At 33.1% G+C, this 19,714-nt stretch overlaps 1 protein-coding gene across 2 annotated transcripts in view; it reads right to left on the bottom strand.

Moving 5' to 3' along the window:
* The window catches only part of KIF3A (kinesin family member 3A), a gene marked incomplete at its 5' end in the record, with an annotated part of 45,293 nt that overhangs the window by 9,224 nt on the left and 16,355 nt on the right, over window positions 1-19,714 (bottom strand). The window contains 7 exons of one of the 2 annotated variants that reach the window (XM_080676105.1): window positions 66-246; window positions 642-798; window positions 6,369-6,440; window positions 8,416-8,514; window positions 12,587-12,761; window positions 13,321-13,518; window positions 14,053-14,192. In XM_080676105.1, the coding sequence (XP_080532231.1) occupies window positions 66-246; window positions 642-798; window positions 6,369-6,440; window positions 8,416-8,514; window positions 12,587-12,761; window positions 13,321-13,518; window positions 14,053-14,192 (1,022 nt within the window). The remainder of the gene's footprint in view (window positions 1-65; window positions 247-641; window positions 799-6,368; window positions 6,441-8,415; window positions 8,515-12,586; window positions 12,762-13,320; window positions 13,519-14,052; window positions 14,193-19,714) is intronic. The other variant, XM_080676104.1, reaches the window with a different exon arrangement.

Raw genomic sequence — 19,714 nt, 5'->3', positions numbered from 1 at the left:
TGTTATTAAAATTATATTTAGCTTTTCACTAGGAAAAAAAGTGTCAACCAGAACCGAAAAGGTACCTCTTTTTCCTCCAATTCTCTGCGAAGTTGCTCTGCCCTTTTCCTCCTTTCTTCCAGTTCCATATTAGATTCTTCAAGAAGCTTCTCTTGTTCCTCAGCTTTCGCCAACAAGTCAACACCACCGACAATTACCTTCTTCTCCAGAGCAGATAATTTCTCTAGCAAAGACTGATGCTCTTGTCTGTTGATTAAAATGAGAATACTCCGATTATCTACTATTGTACCAATATCAATTACCAAAAATTTAATGAGTTTGGATACAAAATTTCAAAATAGGAATATGGTTATACAACATCTCTATCAAATTATACCACTGGATAATTCATTACTGTATGAGTTGATCTACAACTAATTCAAATTCACTTAATTTTTTCCTCCCACAAAGAGAGGAAATAATCAAAACATATAATTTTCAGAAATACAACATACACAATGAAACCTTCTGTCCAAAAATAGCTACTCTGGAGATAAAAATCAAGTTTCTAATTATTATTCAATTTTTTTCCTTATACATAAGTCCTCAGAAAAATACCAGAAATTTAAAACACAAATCTACATCAGTTCAGTAATACTTACTGGGCCTTAAGAAGATCCTTTTCCCGTTTCTCTAATTCAGCCCTAGCCTTGTTTCTTTCTTCTTCTTCCATGTCAAGCTTTGTTTCAAGTGCTTTTCTCTCTTCATCAATTTTTGCTTGCATTTCAACCATCTTATCAGGGGAAACTTTCTTTTTACCTGTTTGAGTCATTCAATTACAACAATCACTTTAGAGTCAACGTTTCAGAACAGTATACTAGTAGATTCTCTTCATTTTTATAAAAGGTACATTCCTCAGTAATATAAAATCAAATATTAACATTTTAAGGAAATCAAATGAATAATTTATGTTACGTTCTTAGAACTTTTAAACTAATTGCTAAATTCAAACTGTTTTCCTATTGTGCAATGATTAGGACAAAAGTAAGTAAAAGAAGAGCAAAACAGATGAGCAGGAAAAAAAAAGAAAGATTAACAGCAAAGCCAAAGCAAACAAACAAAAAAACACAGATCTGTGTGTCCCAAGATAACATATATGGTGGAAAAAGCAATATGATTATTTAGTTACTTTTTTCTGATAACCAGGTACAAAATAAAGTGGCTTCCCAATATATTTCCCTATAATTTATTAAAATAAATGATTAAGAAAAAGTCACATATATGTATAAAATGAACAGATTGAAAATATCAGTCAGAACTTATAGCAAGTAGTTTTTAATACATATCTTCAGAGTATTTATAAAATTTTGTTTAATAAAATTACTGGAAAGTATTTTCTTTCATGGTATGCTTTTAAATGAAAAAAGTCTATACTAATTATATAACAGTTACATGGTAATTAACCAGGCATTTTATAGTTGCTGAGCTGTCATGATGTCATATTTTAAATGAAAAACTAAAATAACTCATTGTATCAAACACAGGACCCTAAATCTGTCACATTAAGTACAAGTATTAAATATAAGTAGAAAATCAAGCTGGAAACACAGTTTCCAATCGATTACTTTGATTATAATGTCTAGTAAGTAGAGTGCTTAATATACAAATAATAGTATGAATAAAAGTTCTAAGTTAAGTGTTGTAAATATTCAATAAAAGTTTATTGAATGAGCCCTAGCCTGTTTGGCTCAGTGGATAGAGTGCTGGCTCTTGGACTGAAGGGTCCCCAGTTCGATTTGTCAAGGAAACATACCTCAGTTGCAGGTTCCACCCGGCCCTGGTTGGGGCCATGCAGGAGGCAATCAATTGATGTGTCTCTCTCACATCAATGTTTCTCTCTCTGTCTCTCCCACTCCCTTCCACTGTCTCTAAAAATCAATGGAAAAATATCCTCAGGTGAGGATTAACAACAACAACAAAAGTTTATTGAATGAATTTCAAAATCATGAAGTTAAAATGCAAAATCAAAAAGAGAAAATAAAACTAGCATTTTAAACTGGTTATGAAACTGAATCAAAGATCATTCATTTCTGGTAATATACTTTCTTTGAAACATACTTTCCTTCAGAAAAATGATCAAACTTTTCATAGAATTGGTCTGAGGCTCTCCTGAGAGCTTTCTGTATTTCTTAACTTCCTTCCCAAAGGACCACAGAAGAGTGTAAACCAGAAGACTTTATGAATTGTTAATGTCTCCACCCAAAAGCTAACCCCTCCTGCTAAGAAGGAAAAAGAACTGAAAAAATGATGGAGATATATATTATCTGAATATATTCTTTTGGAAACCACGAGACAAAGAATCATGCACAGGCTTCAATTCTTTAGGATAAAATTATAGTAAAAAACCCAAGGGTTTTAAATATATTACCCTTCATTTCTAAATAAATATACGTCTGAAGCAAACTTAAGCCATGAAACAAGTAAGTTAAATAAAAGAATAAATAAAAGCACTGATCCAAATTCATGCTCTGGTGTGGTGTGATTCATTGCATTCCAAAATTCAGGATGTAGACCTGATTCTATTGGCTTCTTTGGCACAGTCACCTGTATTGAATGTTCTGAATAACACTATTAAAAGATAATTTAGAAAAGTAATCTAGTCCCTATTCCCAAAGAATTTCCCATTGGTAATACTATTTTTTAGAAATTTGAGGGGGAAAGTGTAATTTCAGGTATAATGTAAGTGGCATGCATAGTAAATTATAGCTTCCTTTCTACCTCAGAATTTCAAATATTTAAAGAAAAAAACAGCAAATATGTTAAGGGGAGAAAACAACAACCCTGTATGTGTGAAGACATGGATATTAATGGTATAAAGGAAATTATCTGGTCAATATATGTACATTAATTTTTTTAGGCTTCCAGCCTTCTAATTGTCAACAGTTAAAAACATATAGTTTCCGCCCTTGGAGGTTTGGTTTAGATAGAGCGTCGGCCTGTGGACTAAGGGTCCCGGTACGATTCCGGTCAAGGGCACATGCCCGGGTTGCAGGCCGATCCCCAGTAGGGGGCGTACAGAGGCAGCTGATCAATGATTCTCATCATTGATGTTTCTCTCTCTCCTTCTCCCTTCTTCTCTGAAATCAATAATATTTTCACACACACACACACACACACACACACACACACACACACACACCATATAGTTTCCAAGCCCATTAAGAGGCAATAGAATAAAAAGATTTTATATTTAGAAATACAAAAGCACATGCCTATTGATGAATTACTACTATAATTAAATTGCATTAGTTATTCAAAACCATCCAGGTAATATTTTCAAACTGATGTTTTAGCAACAAAGATCTTATTGTGCTCTTGTAACATTTTCAGAAAAATAACCATGTATTATAGCTAGGTTGAGTTTCAAAAATCTAATATTTCGTAATATATTATTGCCAGAATTACTCCAATAAATCATTATATTTCTCTTCAAATAATATTTAAAGCTAAATGTAGATATGTGCCAACTCTTTTAACCAGGCACTTGAAAACATGAAATCACTAAAAGTCACTTTTACATTAATTTTTTAAAATTTCATTCAACAAAACCAACCAAACAAAAAAAAATGCTCTAATACTGCATAATAGAATTCAGCACAAACTTTCAGATAAATATATTTTTAATTGCCCTGTGCCATGTGCTCTATCCAAAACTGTGAAGGGGGACACTGGCAAGGTACAGTTAAAGGGAAGAATCTCAGGGAAGTGTTAACTGAATTAATTTCATTTTCACTATATGAACACCCATGGGCATAAGTAACCAAGCATCTGATTCCTCACTTAAAAAAAAACAAACAAGAAAAAACTGCCTGAATGTGAAATCATTTATATTTATATTTCCAAAATTTGGCTTAATGGATCTTTTAAAATTTTAGGAAAAAAGATTATGCCATATAGATCTGGTGATACATTATTTTTGTCTCTGCTGTTAATTAGGTCTAGCACATCCTGTGTGTCTGTCACTGTCAATCTAATACTTCTGAATTGTTCTGCTACAAAGATCTTTTGGAAATAAAAAAATTGTTCCTAATATTTAAGTCAATAAAAACGGAAATAAATTAAAAAAAATAATTTAGGAAAAAATGGAAGCTTTTTTAAAGCTAAAATTTAAAGATTTTTTAAATACAAAAGGTGGATACTTACCTTGTAAAAAAATCATTAAATTTTTTTAAATGTAATATAGTTAGATGACAATGTTCTTTATAGTTTAAATAATTGTACCACGGGGAGTGCAAATCAATCACACCAACCTGCTTGATCTTTCAATAAGAAGTAGTAAGCAAATCGTAGACAGGAAGCATATGCACAGAGATGAAGAGGAAAAAAAGAAAAACATTATTTCTTATGTAAAACAAAGAAAAATGTATAAAAATCAAATCATTATCAAAACTGAAAGAGCAGTTTTATGTAAAAAGTAAAGCATATTCAACATAATCGAGATTTAATTTATGCAAAGATAATAGGAAGATTAATTTCGTCTAATATTACAATTCAATTCAATCTCAAGAGCTCACAAACTCCCAAACTCCTGCAAATATAACAGTTCAGCACCACGTGGGTAAACAATAGCAGACATGGAATTGGGAAACTGCTAAGACCTGAGAAGTATTCTAAAAGAGCAAAACAGAAAATTAAGCCAATTTAATAAGTTAAAAGCAGCAAAATTCACACTGTCCATTTTCAAAATTTCCCAATTCAATGTTCTTCCAATGTAAGGAATTGTTACAGGTGTGCCTCCCTTTAAGAAAATCCAACCCAAAACCTCAACCCCAAATTAGATTATAGCAATTTGCCATAATGATTTAATTAACAAAAGGATTTAATGAAGAATCCTTTAAAAAGCAAGATCTCCCCCAATACATTTGATTTTCCAACTTGATTTAAGGGCAATTTTTTCAGGAAAAGAAACATACAAACCAAAAATATTTATTACATAAAGTGAAGTACACCTGTATAATAACAAACTTGCATTCAATCTATTAGTGACTCGTTAAGGATAATTACAATAATGATTCTATAGAAGTAAATAATCAATTGATGATTCAAGCAAAGAACACCTAAATAAAAAGGCCATTCATATTTTTTAAAGGGAAAGTACATACAAGTTACACACAGCAATCATGCTGGGACAACCATCTCTGTACTTCATCAGCACACCCACATCACACAAAAAAAGAACTTAATGTTATGTGCCAGGTGTACAAACTGCTTGAACTGAACAAAGTACAACTCATTTCATAACAGACTTTCATATAACTAGTCTTTAAGAATTAAGGTAAATTTTAAAACAGAAAATTAATGCCTCCCACTAAGATATTTTCTTGTATTTCAGAGTTTATAATACAAAATAATACCTCTATATGGTTTCTAAAGCAATGTCATGTATTTTATGTTATCCTCTGAAATTAACTGTTTTTGGTAAAAATTTAAGAATTGTCAATAGAGAATACAATTCCTAATATTCTTGGAATTCTTCCTCTAGAAAGCTCAAGGCATAAGAACAATAATCAAATGTTTTTGCTATTGGTTTCTAAAGGTAAGTATATAGATAATGCTTTAAAAGACAGTAAGCTGAAAGCTAGTACAAGAAAGCACCAATTCCCTTTTCTTTTGAAAATGAAATATAAAATTCATAATACTTTTTAATTTAATTAAGGTTTAAGAAATAAGTCAATAGATAATGCATAAATAATTTCTTGTGGATCTGATTTCTCTCATCAGACATTAGAAAATTTCTTAAAATCAATCAGGTAATTTAGAAATAGAGATAAATGGCCATTTGATATAAAATACTAGTACTATTCAATTCATCTTCACTTGCTTCAAATTTTACTTTTTATTTATTCATTTGGGTGCTTTCACTCTTAAGCTACTCTAAGATTAGGACACCAAAGCCTAAAACCTTTGTAACTGTAAGACAAGTTATAATGGGCACTGTATTTCCAAATATAATTTGGAGTTTTAGAAATTCAGGATTTGTTACTGCATATCCCTTATACTGACAAGGATTAGAAATTTGTCATGAAACATGAAAAGGAACCATAAGAAGTGTTCTTTTATACAGCTTACTAGCTCTCTTTACATTATCTCAATTGCAAAAGCATGACTCTCTCTTCCATTGTCTCAAACATAAATGTAAGTACATGTTTTAACAATTATAGGTTACTGGAAGCAATGAAGGGGGAGGTCATCACATGCTTTGTTCTACTGAGAAGTCCAACATGTATTCTTTAAGTCATGACAGGGAGCAGTGCAGCATTCCTCAAATGAAGCCCACGGGTTATGAAAAAGCCAAAGCTCTGTTAGAGAACTTAAGAGCTACCACTCACTAGGCAAGAACTTATCCAGAGGTTTCTCTATGACAGAACATGTGGAGTCTGAACTACTGCTGCTGCTACTGCCTGGAAGACAAAGAAATGAGCCCGACGGGAACCAAAGAAAAAGGAAACAAGAAAAGGAATACATACACAGAAAAATTCAGTTCCAGAGAGAGACTTTTAAAAGACAATCAAGCTTTGTATTAAAGAACCAAAACTTACTTTCCCTCAAAACCAGTCTTGGTAGTCTAGCCAATATGCTCTACTATCAAAGCCATGCAGAATTAGAAACTGTATTCCTTTAAGCATCTACTGTGGGCAAACCCCACTATTCACCTAAAACACAGTAATTCAGAGGGTTGGAATGACAAGAATAAAAAAAATCAGTAAGTCATTTGGTGACATTTAAGTTTATTTAAACTATTTAGGTTGATAAGTTAAAGGAACTGAGTTTTAAGATTTGAAATCATGCATAATTAAACTTATAAAATGATAAATCACCTTACATTATAGACAGGTTGGTTTGTCTCCAATTTCACTCATTCTCCTTTAAAACAACACACTATCAGATATAATTATGTATGTTTTAAGGTTTCATGGTCAAACTTTGAAAAGCTCACTGAACATTTTAAAATTTCTAAGCCTGAAAGGAAGGTATTTTACTATTAAATATTTTTTGCTATTTAAAATTTTAATTTTAACAAATCTATTATCTGCTTTAGCTCTGAATAATTTACTTTGTGAAAAACAGGTATGGCCTGGTCAGTGGGGCTCAGGTATTTGAGCACTGTCTTATGCACCAAAAGGTCCCCGGTTCAATTCCCTGTCAGGGTACATGCCCAGGTTCCAGGTTCAATTACTGGTCGGGAGATGTTCGGAAGGCAACGGATTCACATTTCTTTCTCACATAAATGTTTCTCTCTCTCTCTTTCAAATCAATAAATAAGAAATAGGTATGCACACAAAAGTGATTCTCTAAGTCAGGGTTTGGCAAACATTTTCTGTAAAGGTACAGATAATAAGTGTTTAGGTTTTGAAAACCATACAATCTCATATGAAAGCAGCCAGCCATAGACCACATATAAACAAATAAGCATGGCTGTTTAATAAAATCTCATTTACAAAAACATGTGGTAGGCTGAATTTGGCCAGCAGACTATATTTTGCCAACTCCTGTCTAAATCATGCTTTTCCTATCTTTTGAAGTTATAAAATCTTTATCATTTGTAAATTTTGGAGTCCTGATCAAGCAGTGACGAGTTTATTTTCAGCAAGATCATTTTTTTTTCAATGTTAAGTTTCCTTAATGACCCCCATCTCCCTAAAGGGCGGTGCAGGCAGCTAGGCAATGGCAAAAGATGTGCACTTGAACATCTTGCCCTGATTACGATAATTTTAATAAGACAAGCAAAATATGCACTAGCTTGAAAACAATGATCCATGTTAATGGAAGAGAGTTACAAAATAAATAAATATTTAGGGTAAAAAAATTTAATGTAGGCCATTTAACACGTCTCTCTCTTTTGCATGTTATCCATATCTTTATTACAATAAACAGTGTTAATTTGTACTTGGGCAATAAATGGCACATAACAAGGTGAGAATGAAGGTACATTTTATAAAGAAAAAATCGAATTGAAAAATTAGAATCCTTATATAAATTTATTAAAAAATTCAATGACTTCGAAAGCCTAATTATGCTTGAGAAAATCTCCACATTATCCTAAGTTCCTAAAAAGTTTAGGTTCATAACGTACATAAAAGTTCCCAATAAAATTGAAACCCTACATGAAATTTTATCCACTATCACTGACTTACAATTCTAAATTCTAAAATAAAAAGAGAACATAGGTATTCTAATTCAGCGATAAACAGAGAAGTACAGGAAAAAAAAATACAGAAAATAAAAAGTTAACCCGGGATATGTCATACTTCCTGTTTGACTTGCTACCGTAATTAAAAATGGCAAAATAAAAGGCATGCACTCAACTTGCATGGGAATGTTAAACCATCATTAAGTAGCAATCTAAGGTAATTTCTAGAACTAAAAAGAACTTACCCCTTCTTTTTTTCCTTTTCTCTCCATCTTCTCCAACCTCACCCTCTTCATCATCATCTTCTTCTGACCCACTAATATCAGAGCCTGATATTTCTTCCCCTTGAATAGAAATTTATTACAATGATTTTTATTCCGCTCCAGGTCATTGGCTAAATAGAAAATGTCTACATCACTTATACCATTAAGTTTTTGTTGCTAAACAAACCTTGTATTAAAATTCCTAAACAGTGTATCAGATATGCTAACCTCAGAAATAGATATGATGTACACACAGGCTTTATTTTTAAATTTCCTAAAGAGAAGTTAAATTCTTATCCATTTAAAATTTCAAATAATAAAATATAGTTCTAAATATATATAACATTACATGTTACAATAATTTCAGTCTTATATTTGTTAAGAGCCATAAACTGTCATCTAACATAGTGATTCCACTTTTAGAACTATAGCACAAGAAATATTTCAAAAGAACTTATTTGTACAAAGATTTTGTTAACTTAAAAAAAAACAAAAATCAAATAAAAGGGAATACTTAAACTAATATTAATGAAGGTCAGTACTATGTTACCATCAAAATAGTTACTTAAAAATACCACTGTCTATATATGAAATGTCTAAGAAAACAAAATTGGAATAAAAAGTAAAATATACATTAATCACAGCAATATAATACTTGAACCTGTAAATAAAGGATGTAAAGAAATCACAGAGTCTTCGGAGAAGGAATTCATTAAAAAATATTTTGTTCTTTAGGTCCAGAAACAATGACACCTCAGTAGCAATGAGCACACCTAATGCTGAAAATTTGGTTTCTAAATACCATTCTCCAATGAAAGGAACCAGGGAGAAATAGCTGATTTAAGGCTGGGATAGAGAAAATACAAAATGAGCCCAAAACACCTGTGGTGCCAGAAAATAAGGAAATGCTAAGTAAATAAAAAAACTTATGGGAGCATACTGAAAGGATACAGGAACAACTCTGTAGAAGTTCCTAATGGCCAAAGCTGGAACAATTTGAGCAATAAAATATATATTACTAGAGGCCTGATGCACAAAATTCGTGCAAGAGTAGGCCTTCCTTCCCCCGGCTGTTGCCGGCACTGGCTTCCCTCTGGCACCCGGGACCCGGGCCTCCCTCCAGCTGATGGCAGGCACCTGGGACCCGGGCTTCCCTCAAAGCCTGGCTTCATCTAGAAGGCTGTCCGGAAGGGTGTCCGGTCTAATTAGCATATTACGCTTTTATTAGTATAGATTACTGTATTATAAACTACAAATATCCATGAGTCTATACTGACATATGTAAATAACGGAATAAATAAATAATGAAGGAGAAGGGAGCGCTCTTCCATACAACAGAATTTCAAACACTAAACATCAGAAGAAATGATGGAAAGGGAGTCACCAATGACTAAGTGCCACAGAGTTACTGTTTCAGGCAAGAACCCTTGATGGATGCTAAAATCAGTGGGAGAAAGTATAAGAATCAGGACCTTCGTTTAGTCTCAAAGTAGCTCCCCACAAGATGCATATTAGTTATAAAGGAGAAAATAAAATAAGTAGTAGATTTATAGTATAGAAACCTTACAGAATAATTATAAGAGAACTATTAACAAACCCAAATTGAGGAACATTTTACAAACATATGACCAGTACTCTTCTAAAGTGTTAAGAGCATGAAAGACAAAAAGAGACTGAGGAACTGGAGACTGGATGAAATTAAAAAGACAACTAAATGCACAGTGTGATCCCAGATTAGATGCTGGACTAGAGAAAAAGGGCATGAGAGGGAAAACTGTCAAAATTTAAATAGAATCTTCATATAGATGAATATTTTAAAATGAAATAAAACTGTTTTACTGGTATGGCCTAAAAAATTTTAAGTGAGAATTGTAGATTAGTTAAATTTGTATCAATGTAAATTACCTGGTTTCATTAATTGTTCTATGATTACGTAAGAATAGAGGCCCAGTGGGCGGATTCATGCACATTGAAAGAAAATTAATTAGAAGAAATATTTTAGAGGCCAGGAGGGACCGGGAGATTGGCTGGCCCAGGAGGAACCAAGGAAGGGCTCCAGGGCATGTGCAGCAAGCTAACCTACAGGTTGGAGCGTCTGCCCCCTGGTGGTCAGTGTGCGTCATAGCGGCTGGTCGAACGAACAGTTAGACACTTAGCATATTAGGCGTTTATTATCTAGGATGTTAACATCAGGGGAAGCTGGGTGATGGGTATATAGGAATTCTCACTATATTTGCAAGTTTTCCACAAGTCTAAAATTATTTCAAAATAAAAAGTTAAAATAAATTTTTAAATATTTTTGCCTACTTTTTATAGTTCTTATGATCAATTCTATTAACCAGATTATAAAACTCTGTCAACTATGCTACAAAAACAAATGTCCTAGGAGCATAAATAAAATGAAATGTGTTAAAAATAAAATTAGCATTTCCATATAATCCAGCAATTCCAATTCTGGGTATATGCCCAAAAAAATTGAAATCAGGACTTCAACAGGTATTTGTATACCCACATTCATAGCAGCATTATCCACAAGAGTCAAAAGGCCGAAGTCACCCAGTGCCCATCGACAGATGAATGAATAAACAAAATGTGGAATAGCCCTGGCTGGTGAAGCTCAGATGGTTGAGCATCTTTTCATGTACCATAAGGTCTCCAGTTTGATTCCCAGTCAGGGCACATGCCCAGGTTTCAGGTTTGATCCCACGTTGGGGTGCATACAGAAGGCAACTGATCAATGTTTCTCACATCAATGTTTCTCTCTCTCTCTCTCTCTCTCTCTTCCTCTCTCTCTCTCCCTCCCTGCCTCTCTCTTTAAAAAAATCAATGAACATTTTTTTAAAAAATGTGCTATATACATACAACAAAATATTATTCAGCCTTAAAAAGGAAGAAAATTCTGACACATGCTACAATATGGATGAACCTTGAGGATATCATGCTAAATAAAATAAGCCAGACACAAAAGGACAAATATTACATGATTTTACTTATATGAGGTACCTAGAATAGTCAATTCAGAGATAGAAAGTAAAATAGTGGCTACCTGGTGCTGAGGGAGAAAGGGAGATGGAGAGTTAGTGTTTAATGGGTACAGAGTTTCATTTTGGGATGACTACAAAGTTGGAGATGGATGATGGTAATGGTTGCAAAACAATGTGAACTTATTTAATACACTTAAAAATAGTTAAAATGGTAAATTTTATGTTATGTATATTTTACCACAATAAATAAATGTAAAAAACATAAGTTAGCAAAATAAAGGTATACTCAACATTAACAAATCTAGAATTAAAAAATTTTAAAATATACTGACTATAAATACCACCTAGTGGTCACACTTAAAACACCAATTTCATTATCTAAGAGGCAGGTCAATTACAACTGCTTTTCCTCAATAATCTTACTCAAGTGTATTAAATCAGCACCTTCTCCAAACATTTGTGATGTTGGCATCTCTTGATTTCACATCTGATCTAACCAGTTTTCCCATAGACTGAAAAGAGGCAGTTTCAAAGCCCTCTGGTTTACCTGGTATGCAAAGGAGCCCTATGCCAATCAGTTCTTAGCATGAAGGTACAGGAAGTCACTGGGCACTTAGTGATGGTAAATTTCTCAACCGCATGAATAAGGTCTTCAAACTAGCTAACCTTCTAATATTATCTTGTTAGCAAAGAATTTCCAAAAGAGAACCTCATGTTCAAATTTAAGTATGAAAGCATATTTGAAGACTATGCAATGAATTTTACTTATAGTAAACTTGGTGCACCCTGACTCTGATAGCTTTCTTTACTTCAAACAGTAACTGATATCTATCACAGGGAACTCTGGTCATAGTCATCTAAATATATATGGTAGAATTTGCTCTTATACAGAGACAAATAAAAATTAATTATTTAATAGGTGGTCATATAAAATCTACAAAAGGTCACTGAGATTAAGATAGAGGTTTAAATTAAGTAAAGTTTTTAAATCACATATACAAACATTATATACATTTACTTGAGCTTACTTAATATGTATGTATCAAGTTAGCGAGCAGAAATATTCCTTTAAATACCAATGTTAGAGGTGCAATTTTTAATAGGTGGTTTAGTGGTAAAGCAACATATTTTTAGCCAACATTAAGATCAACATTTTGGGGAAAAGTTACCTTCCTCAAGCTTTTTTTTCAGTTCTTCTATTTCTTTCTGAAATTGACGAAGCAAAGCATCCTTTGGATCTTCATTAATTCTAGCTTTATTTTTAATATTCTTAGCACGGTTAGCATACCGTAATGTACTGATAGTTTCATCATAATTGTAATCTGCTGGCCCAATATTTGCACACTGTTGAATTAGGAATACAAAACAAAACATTGTAACACCTGACACAGTTAAAATTAATACTACCATTACGAAGATAATAAAATAATTTCTAAAGCATACTTCTACTCTCATCTTCTTGAAAAAGAGAATAAGACCCTAACTGGTTTGGCTCAGTGGATAGAACGTCAGCCTGTGAACTGAAGGGTCCCAGGTTCGATTCTGGTCAAGGGCACATGCCTGGGTTGCAGGCTTGATCCCCAGTAGGGGAAGTGCAAGAGGCAGCCAATCAATGATTCTCTCTCATCATTGATGTTTCTATCTCTCTTTCCCTCTCCTCTCCTCTCTGAAATCAACAAAGATATATTTTAAAAAAGAAAGAGAAAGTAAGTATAACCATGTGTGTTTCCAAATAACACAGTATGGGCTTGTATACATGGTATACTAGAAAAAGAATAACCACAAAATCAAATAAAGTAAAATAATCAATAGTTTTTAAAATGTTATGCATATCAGTTATAGGGATAAACAGGAATCTAAAAGTTGCCTGATGATAACTATAATATCATCAATTAAGTCTTACCATCATGGTCTTTGAATTTCCTCCTAAGGAATCCTGAAGAAGACGAGTCAATTTAGAATTACGATAAGGCACATGAGTGCTTTTTCCATCAACCAAGGCAGAAATTACATTACCAAGGGTGGAAAGCGAAAGATTGATTTTTGTAGCTTCCTTGAGGCGCTGTCCAGTAGCTCCAGTTTTTGCCTGTCTTTCTGAACCCTAGCAATAAACAGACACAGAAATAAAGCTAAAATAAAAAATACAGAATATTGTTTCTAAAGCTTAATAAAAAGTAATTTAACAGAAAAGGAATCTGATATAGTATCTGGAATTCACATCAGAATAATACAGGAAGAGAAGTGGGGAATGGTAGAGGTGAAACAGGACTGGCCATGAACCAGTAATTGTTGAAGTGGGTGATGGTTACATGGAAGATCATTATACTATTCTATCTACTTCCATGAACCAGTAATTGTTGAAGTGGGTGATGGTTACATGGAAGATCATTATACTATTCTATCTACTTCCATGAACCAGTAATTGTTGAAGTGGGTGATGGTTACATGGAAGATCATTATACTATTCTATCTACTTTTGTACAGGTTCCAAATATTCCATAGTAAGCAAAACACATACACAAGTTAACAACTTAAAAATCATATGTAAATCACACCTTTTCACTTGAATTTTTATTCATTTATAACATAACAAAATTACAAGAGTTATTCTTTAAAGTAGTAGCCTATTACTTACAGCAAGATCTACAAGATGGAGCTTCCCCATCCTGACGTGCATGTTACCATCAACGCCTTTTTCACTGCATTCTATGGTAATTGTAAAGATGGCATGGGAACGGGAACTATGTTCATTCATATTAGTTGCACCAACAGAACCTTGAATAAAGGAAGGAAATTCTTAAAAAGTATAATAACAGGGAGTGCCTTTTAAAATTATTAGCTATCCAGAATGGTTTATAATACTTAATTTTACCAGAGCCCAAAATCAAACAGCCTGGCTAAACCATAAAAGCATAGATGTGTTTAGCCATTATTAGCAGTTTCTGACAATTTGTGTTGATAACAAAATAATTTGTAATGTTTCTTATACTAAAGAGGTCATTTTAGGACAAAGTAATGAATTTTAACCAGAAGTACTACTGGCTGAAAAAATAACTAATTTACATAAAAATACATGGTAAATAATTCAAAAAAATATTGCTGTTTCAGCTATCTCTAAAAAACATTATGTTCTGCGAATTTAAATCACAGAAATACTTGTATACATGCATTAGATGATGCCAGGATATTCAGCGCAGCATATTCACAAAAGCAAGAGATTAGAAATAATCACAGGACAGTGGTTAATCAATTATAAACTAGTCATAATATGGAGTTAAAAAAATAAGGTAGCCCTAGCCGGTTTGGCTCAGTGGATAGAGCATTGGCCTGAGGACTGAAGGGTCCCAGGTTCGATTCTGGGCAAGGGCACATTCCTAGGTTGTGGGCTTGATCCTTAGTAGGGGGCGTGTAGGAGGCAGCCAATCAATGATTCTCTCTCATCATTGATGTTTCTATCGCTCTTTCCCTCTCCCTTCCTCTCTGAAATCAATAAAAATATATTTTTAAAAAATAAAGGTATGACATGGAAAGATACCCATAACATATGTCTGGGAAACAAAAAGAGAGGAATATATAGTATAATCCCTCTTCTATAAAACAAAGCATCCATTCAAAGCATTGTGTGGGTATAAATATTTTACATGAATATATTTTGTAAACAAAGAAAAAGATGTTTTGTTTTTTACAATACACATTATTTTTTTCCTTAAATTCCAAAGTATTTTAAAAGCATTAGGTTAATTTTATCCAACGTCAAAATTATCTTCCTACTATATATTCATGCAGAACTTCTCCACACAAGATTTGATTTTAGAATTTAAACATTAAAATAGAAACATTATTCATTATTAACATGGCTGTACTGAAGTCAGATAACTGGAATGTAAATTGCACTAATACAGAAAAGGAAAGCCTAGCCCAGCCTGCGTGGCTCAGTGGTTGAGCGTCAACCTATGAACCAGGATGTCACGGTTGGATTCCCGGTAAGGACACATGCTCGGGTTGCAGGTTCGATCCCCAGTGTGGGGCGTGCAAGAGGCAGCCGATCAGTGGTTCTCTCTCATTATTGGTGTTTCTCTCTCTGTGTCTTTCCCTCTCCCTTCCTCTCTGAAATTAATAAAAATGTATTTTTTTAAAAAAGAAAGAAAAGTAAAGCCTAAATAAGTCAGTCAGTGAACGACAAATATCATATGATTTCACTTATATATGGAATCTAAAGAATAAAATAAATGAACGAACAAAATTGAAACACTCTCAGATACAGAGAGCAGACTGGTGGCTGCCGGAGGGGAGGGGAGTAAGAGACTGGGAGAAAGATATGAAGGAATTAAATACAAATTGCTAGTTACAAAATAGTCATGGGGATGTACAGCATAGGGAATATATTCAATAATATTGCGATAACTATGTATGTGCCGGTTGGGTACTGGAAATATGGGGGGAGAAGGGGCAAAGGGGAGAACGTTGTAAAGTATATGACTGTCTAACCACTATGCTGTACAACTGGAAACCAATATATAATATTGAAAGTAAATTTTAATTTAAAAAAATAAAAGTAAAGCCTGTCGAAAGAAAGTAAAGGAAAAATTAGTAAAAAAAAAAAAAATGCAAGGACTTGTGACTTCATACTATATTTTTCTATTTTCTTTTAAATCAAATTATGAATTTCTTCAAAAAATATAGAGAACTATTAAACCTTGATTTTGCTGTTTCCTTACTGAGAGATACTAGTATTTGGGATGGTTTCCCACTTTAGGTCCTCATAAGGAACACAAAATGAGCGTCTCTGAGCAGACACCTCTCTTTCTCTTTAGTATTATTTCTATGGGATGTATTTTCCAAACTGGAATTACCAGGTCAAAGAGCAGAAATCGTTTTATAGCTATGTGATATCAAATCACACTGTAGCAGTGTTTTCCAATTTGGATGAGGAGAGAACATGTAATTTGAAAAAATCTTATTAATACCTATTGTTTTTGCAATATAAGTAAAACAAGCTATTTATGACTGTAATTTTTTTTCATATCTGGTTATAAAAACCAAGAAATGCAACAGACATGCTGTTAAATGTGACCTATGTTGAGCTTTACAATTCCTGGGAGAGAAGAACTTGGAGCAATTAAACTAATTGTGATTTTTTTTAAACTAATTGTGAAGTAGACACAATGCTCCAAACACTGACATGTCACAATGGAAATAAAACAAAAAACATTTCCATAGCTTTAATTTTTGTCAAATATTTATTTTGGAATAAAAGATATATGTTTTAAGCTTTTCAAGAGGATATGGAAAAATGTATCCTATAAATATGCCTTGCACGTGTATAAACTCATGTATATGTAATAATATTTAATGCAATATTGCTCAGAACAAAAGATTGAAAACAACCCAAAAGTCCATCATTAAAAGATTGGATAAATTATGTAGATTCATGCAATGAAATACTACATCATTCTTTTAAAATGCTTATATACGTACTAGAGCATGGATGCACGAATTGATGCACGGGTGGGGTCCGGCTGCCCCGCCCCGATTGGGGCCAATTGGGCTGGGCTAGCTGGGAGAGGGGCTGCAGACGGTTGGCCAGACTGGCCCCGCCCCCTGGTCAAACTCCCGGTCGAGGGAACAATTTGCATATTAGCCTTTTATTATATAGGGTAAGTATGTGTTAATGTGAAATGATCTCTAAGATAATATTGTTAAGTGAATAAAGTAAGAGGACAAGCACTCTTTAAAAACACACCGACTACATCAGAAAGGGTACATTAGAAACTAACAGAAGTTGCCACCAGGAATGGGAACCAGGTGACTGAGACACAAGGGTAGGAGAGAGACTTGTTTTTTCAATGGATACTTATGTGCCTTTTGAATTTTACATTATGTATATGAATTACCTATTCAAAAATATAATTTTTAGAGAAAAGAAATTTGCCCTAAACAGTTTGGCTCAGTGAATAGAGCGTCGGCCTGCGGACTGAAGGGTCCCAGGTTCAATTCCAGTCAAGGGCATGTACCTTGGTTGCAGGCACATCCCCAGGAGGGTGTGTGCAGGAGGCAGCTGATCAATGTTTCTCTCTAATCGATGTTTCTAACTCTCTATCCCTCTCCCTTCCTCTCTGTAAAAAAATCAATAAAATATATATTAAAAATGAAAAGAAATTTGGTGTAAAGGCTAAAAACACTGCTCTACAAAAATATTAACCAATTTACAAGGATGCCCACATGTAAATATACTGGAATAATTTAAATTTGCATTTTAGTTGCTAGGCAGGCTGTTTGTGAGATGACTGACTTATTTTCTTAAGTATAAAATTAACTATTTCTATTCTATGACCATCTGTAAAAAATGGAACTAAGTTTATATTTGTACTGATTTTTTTTATCTATTTAGAATAGCAGCTTTTATTGTCCCATATTTCTCTTCTACTATTTCCTTCTTGATAGTTATTTTACTATATTTCAATATGATAAAGTTTATATTTTTATAAAAGTTGGAACTTTTGTGCTAAATATTTGTACTAAATTTTCAATTCTCAGACTCTAATTATTAAGAGTATTTTCCTCTCTGCTATCTTAGATTTTCAAATCCCTTTAACTTTATTTCATTTTATTTTTCTCATGAGAATTTTTTAGTTCTCCTTGACAAATCTCACATACCACGTTAAACTAATTCTCAGGTAGTTAATGGAAGCTTTTGGTCACTACTGTAAATGTAATCTTATGTTAAAATTTTTAAAAATTAAATAAGCAGTACATGAACATATTCCTGGGATAAAAAATTTTTAAGTATATTTTAAAAAAACAATGAAAGCTCCTGACATCCCTTTTCTCCAATCTTACTTCCCCTTTCCTAAAGGTAACCACTATTAAATGTCCTTTCATTTCTATTTCACATGCACACATGTGAACACACAGACACACACACACACACAATGTCCAAACATATTGTTTAATAATTTAGCTTTTTTACAAATATGTTAAAGGGATGATGTAGTAATACTATTCTGAAATCTGCTTTTCACTTAATAATACATATATCTTATAAATATACCAGGTCTCTACATGGAGATTAAACTAATTGTGATTTTTTTCAGAGCTTCATTATAGTCCACATTATTTTTGTACCATAATTTATATAACCAATGTTTTGTTTATAGTTATTTAGATTGTGTCAAACTTTTTATTACAAATGTTTCAATAGAAATTTGTTATACTTAAATATATTTTTCTAGAATATCTATCTAGAATTAGAAACACTGTGTCAAAAGAAATGCATTTTTAAAATTTCAACAGTTACTATTATACTTCCATTCAAAAAACCGCACTATTTTATAATCTCATCACCAGTACAGCCTTACCAACCTGTATATCCCTTCATCCAAACCGGTGGGTAAAATATCTCCCACTGTTGTTTTAATATGCATTTTCCTAATTACTTGTGAAGTTGCTACAAAGTGCTCAATAAATGTTACCAAATATTATTGTAGTTAACATCCTTTCACATGCTTATTGCTGTGTACAGTTCTGTGAATAACATATTTGTACATACCTTTTGCTCATTTTCCTGTTAAAATTTGGTCTTTTTCTACAACTTGGTTTTTAAGAATGCAATTGATTTTTTAAATTTTTTTATTGATTTCAGAGAAGAAGGGAGAGAAAGAAATAGAAACATCAATGATGAGAATCATTGATTGGCTGTCCCCTGTACATCCCACACTGGGGAATCGAGCCTGCAATCCAGGCATGTGCCCTGAGCGGGAATCAACCGTGACCTCCTGGTTCATTGGTTGACATTCAACCACTTAGCCACGCTGGCTGGGCTGCAATTGATTTTTAAAATATTTTTAATTTCCTTGAGTTTGCTTGATTTTTAGTCTAGTCATAAAAAACTTTGAAACATGTTTATTTCCTATGTTCTAATCTTTCATCTTTAATCTCTAATTATTAGCAACATCACTATTACGAGGCCTGGGGCATCTGTGTATTAAATATTGCTTACGTTCTTTATTATTTACACAAAACCTGAAACAATTACTTAAAAAAAAAAACCACTTCGGTTCCATATCCAGTGAGAGCATATGCCAGGGTTGGGATCGATCCCCAGTGTGGGGCATGCAAGAGGATTCTCTCTCATCATTGATGTTTCTATCTCTCTCTCCCTCTCCCTTCCTCTCTGAAATCAATAAAAATATATTTTTTAAAAATATCACTTTAATTTTGATTTGCTATTCCTGTCAATAAAAGGGTGGCAGTATAGTGCCTGGTTATACTGATTCATGGCTAGATTAAGATATTCA

This window comes from Plecotus auritus (assembly GCF_963455305.1).
Source record: "Plecotus auritus genome assembly, chromosome: 6".
NCBI classification, from domain to species: domain Eukaryota; kingdom Metazoa; phylum Chordata; class Mammalia; order Chiroptera; family Vespertilionidae; genus Plecotus; species Plecotus auritus.
Note: the sequence above shows the minus strand (reverse complement) of the source record. Positions and strands in the feature narration are given on the sequence as shown.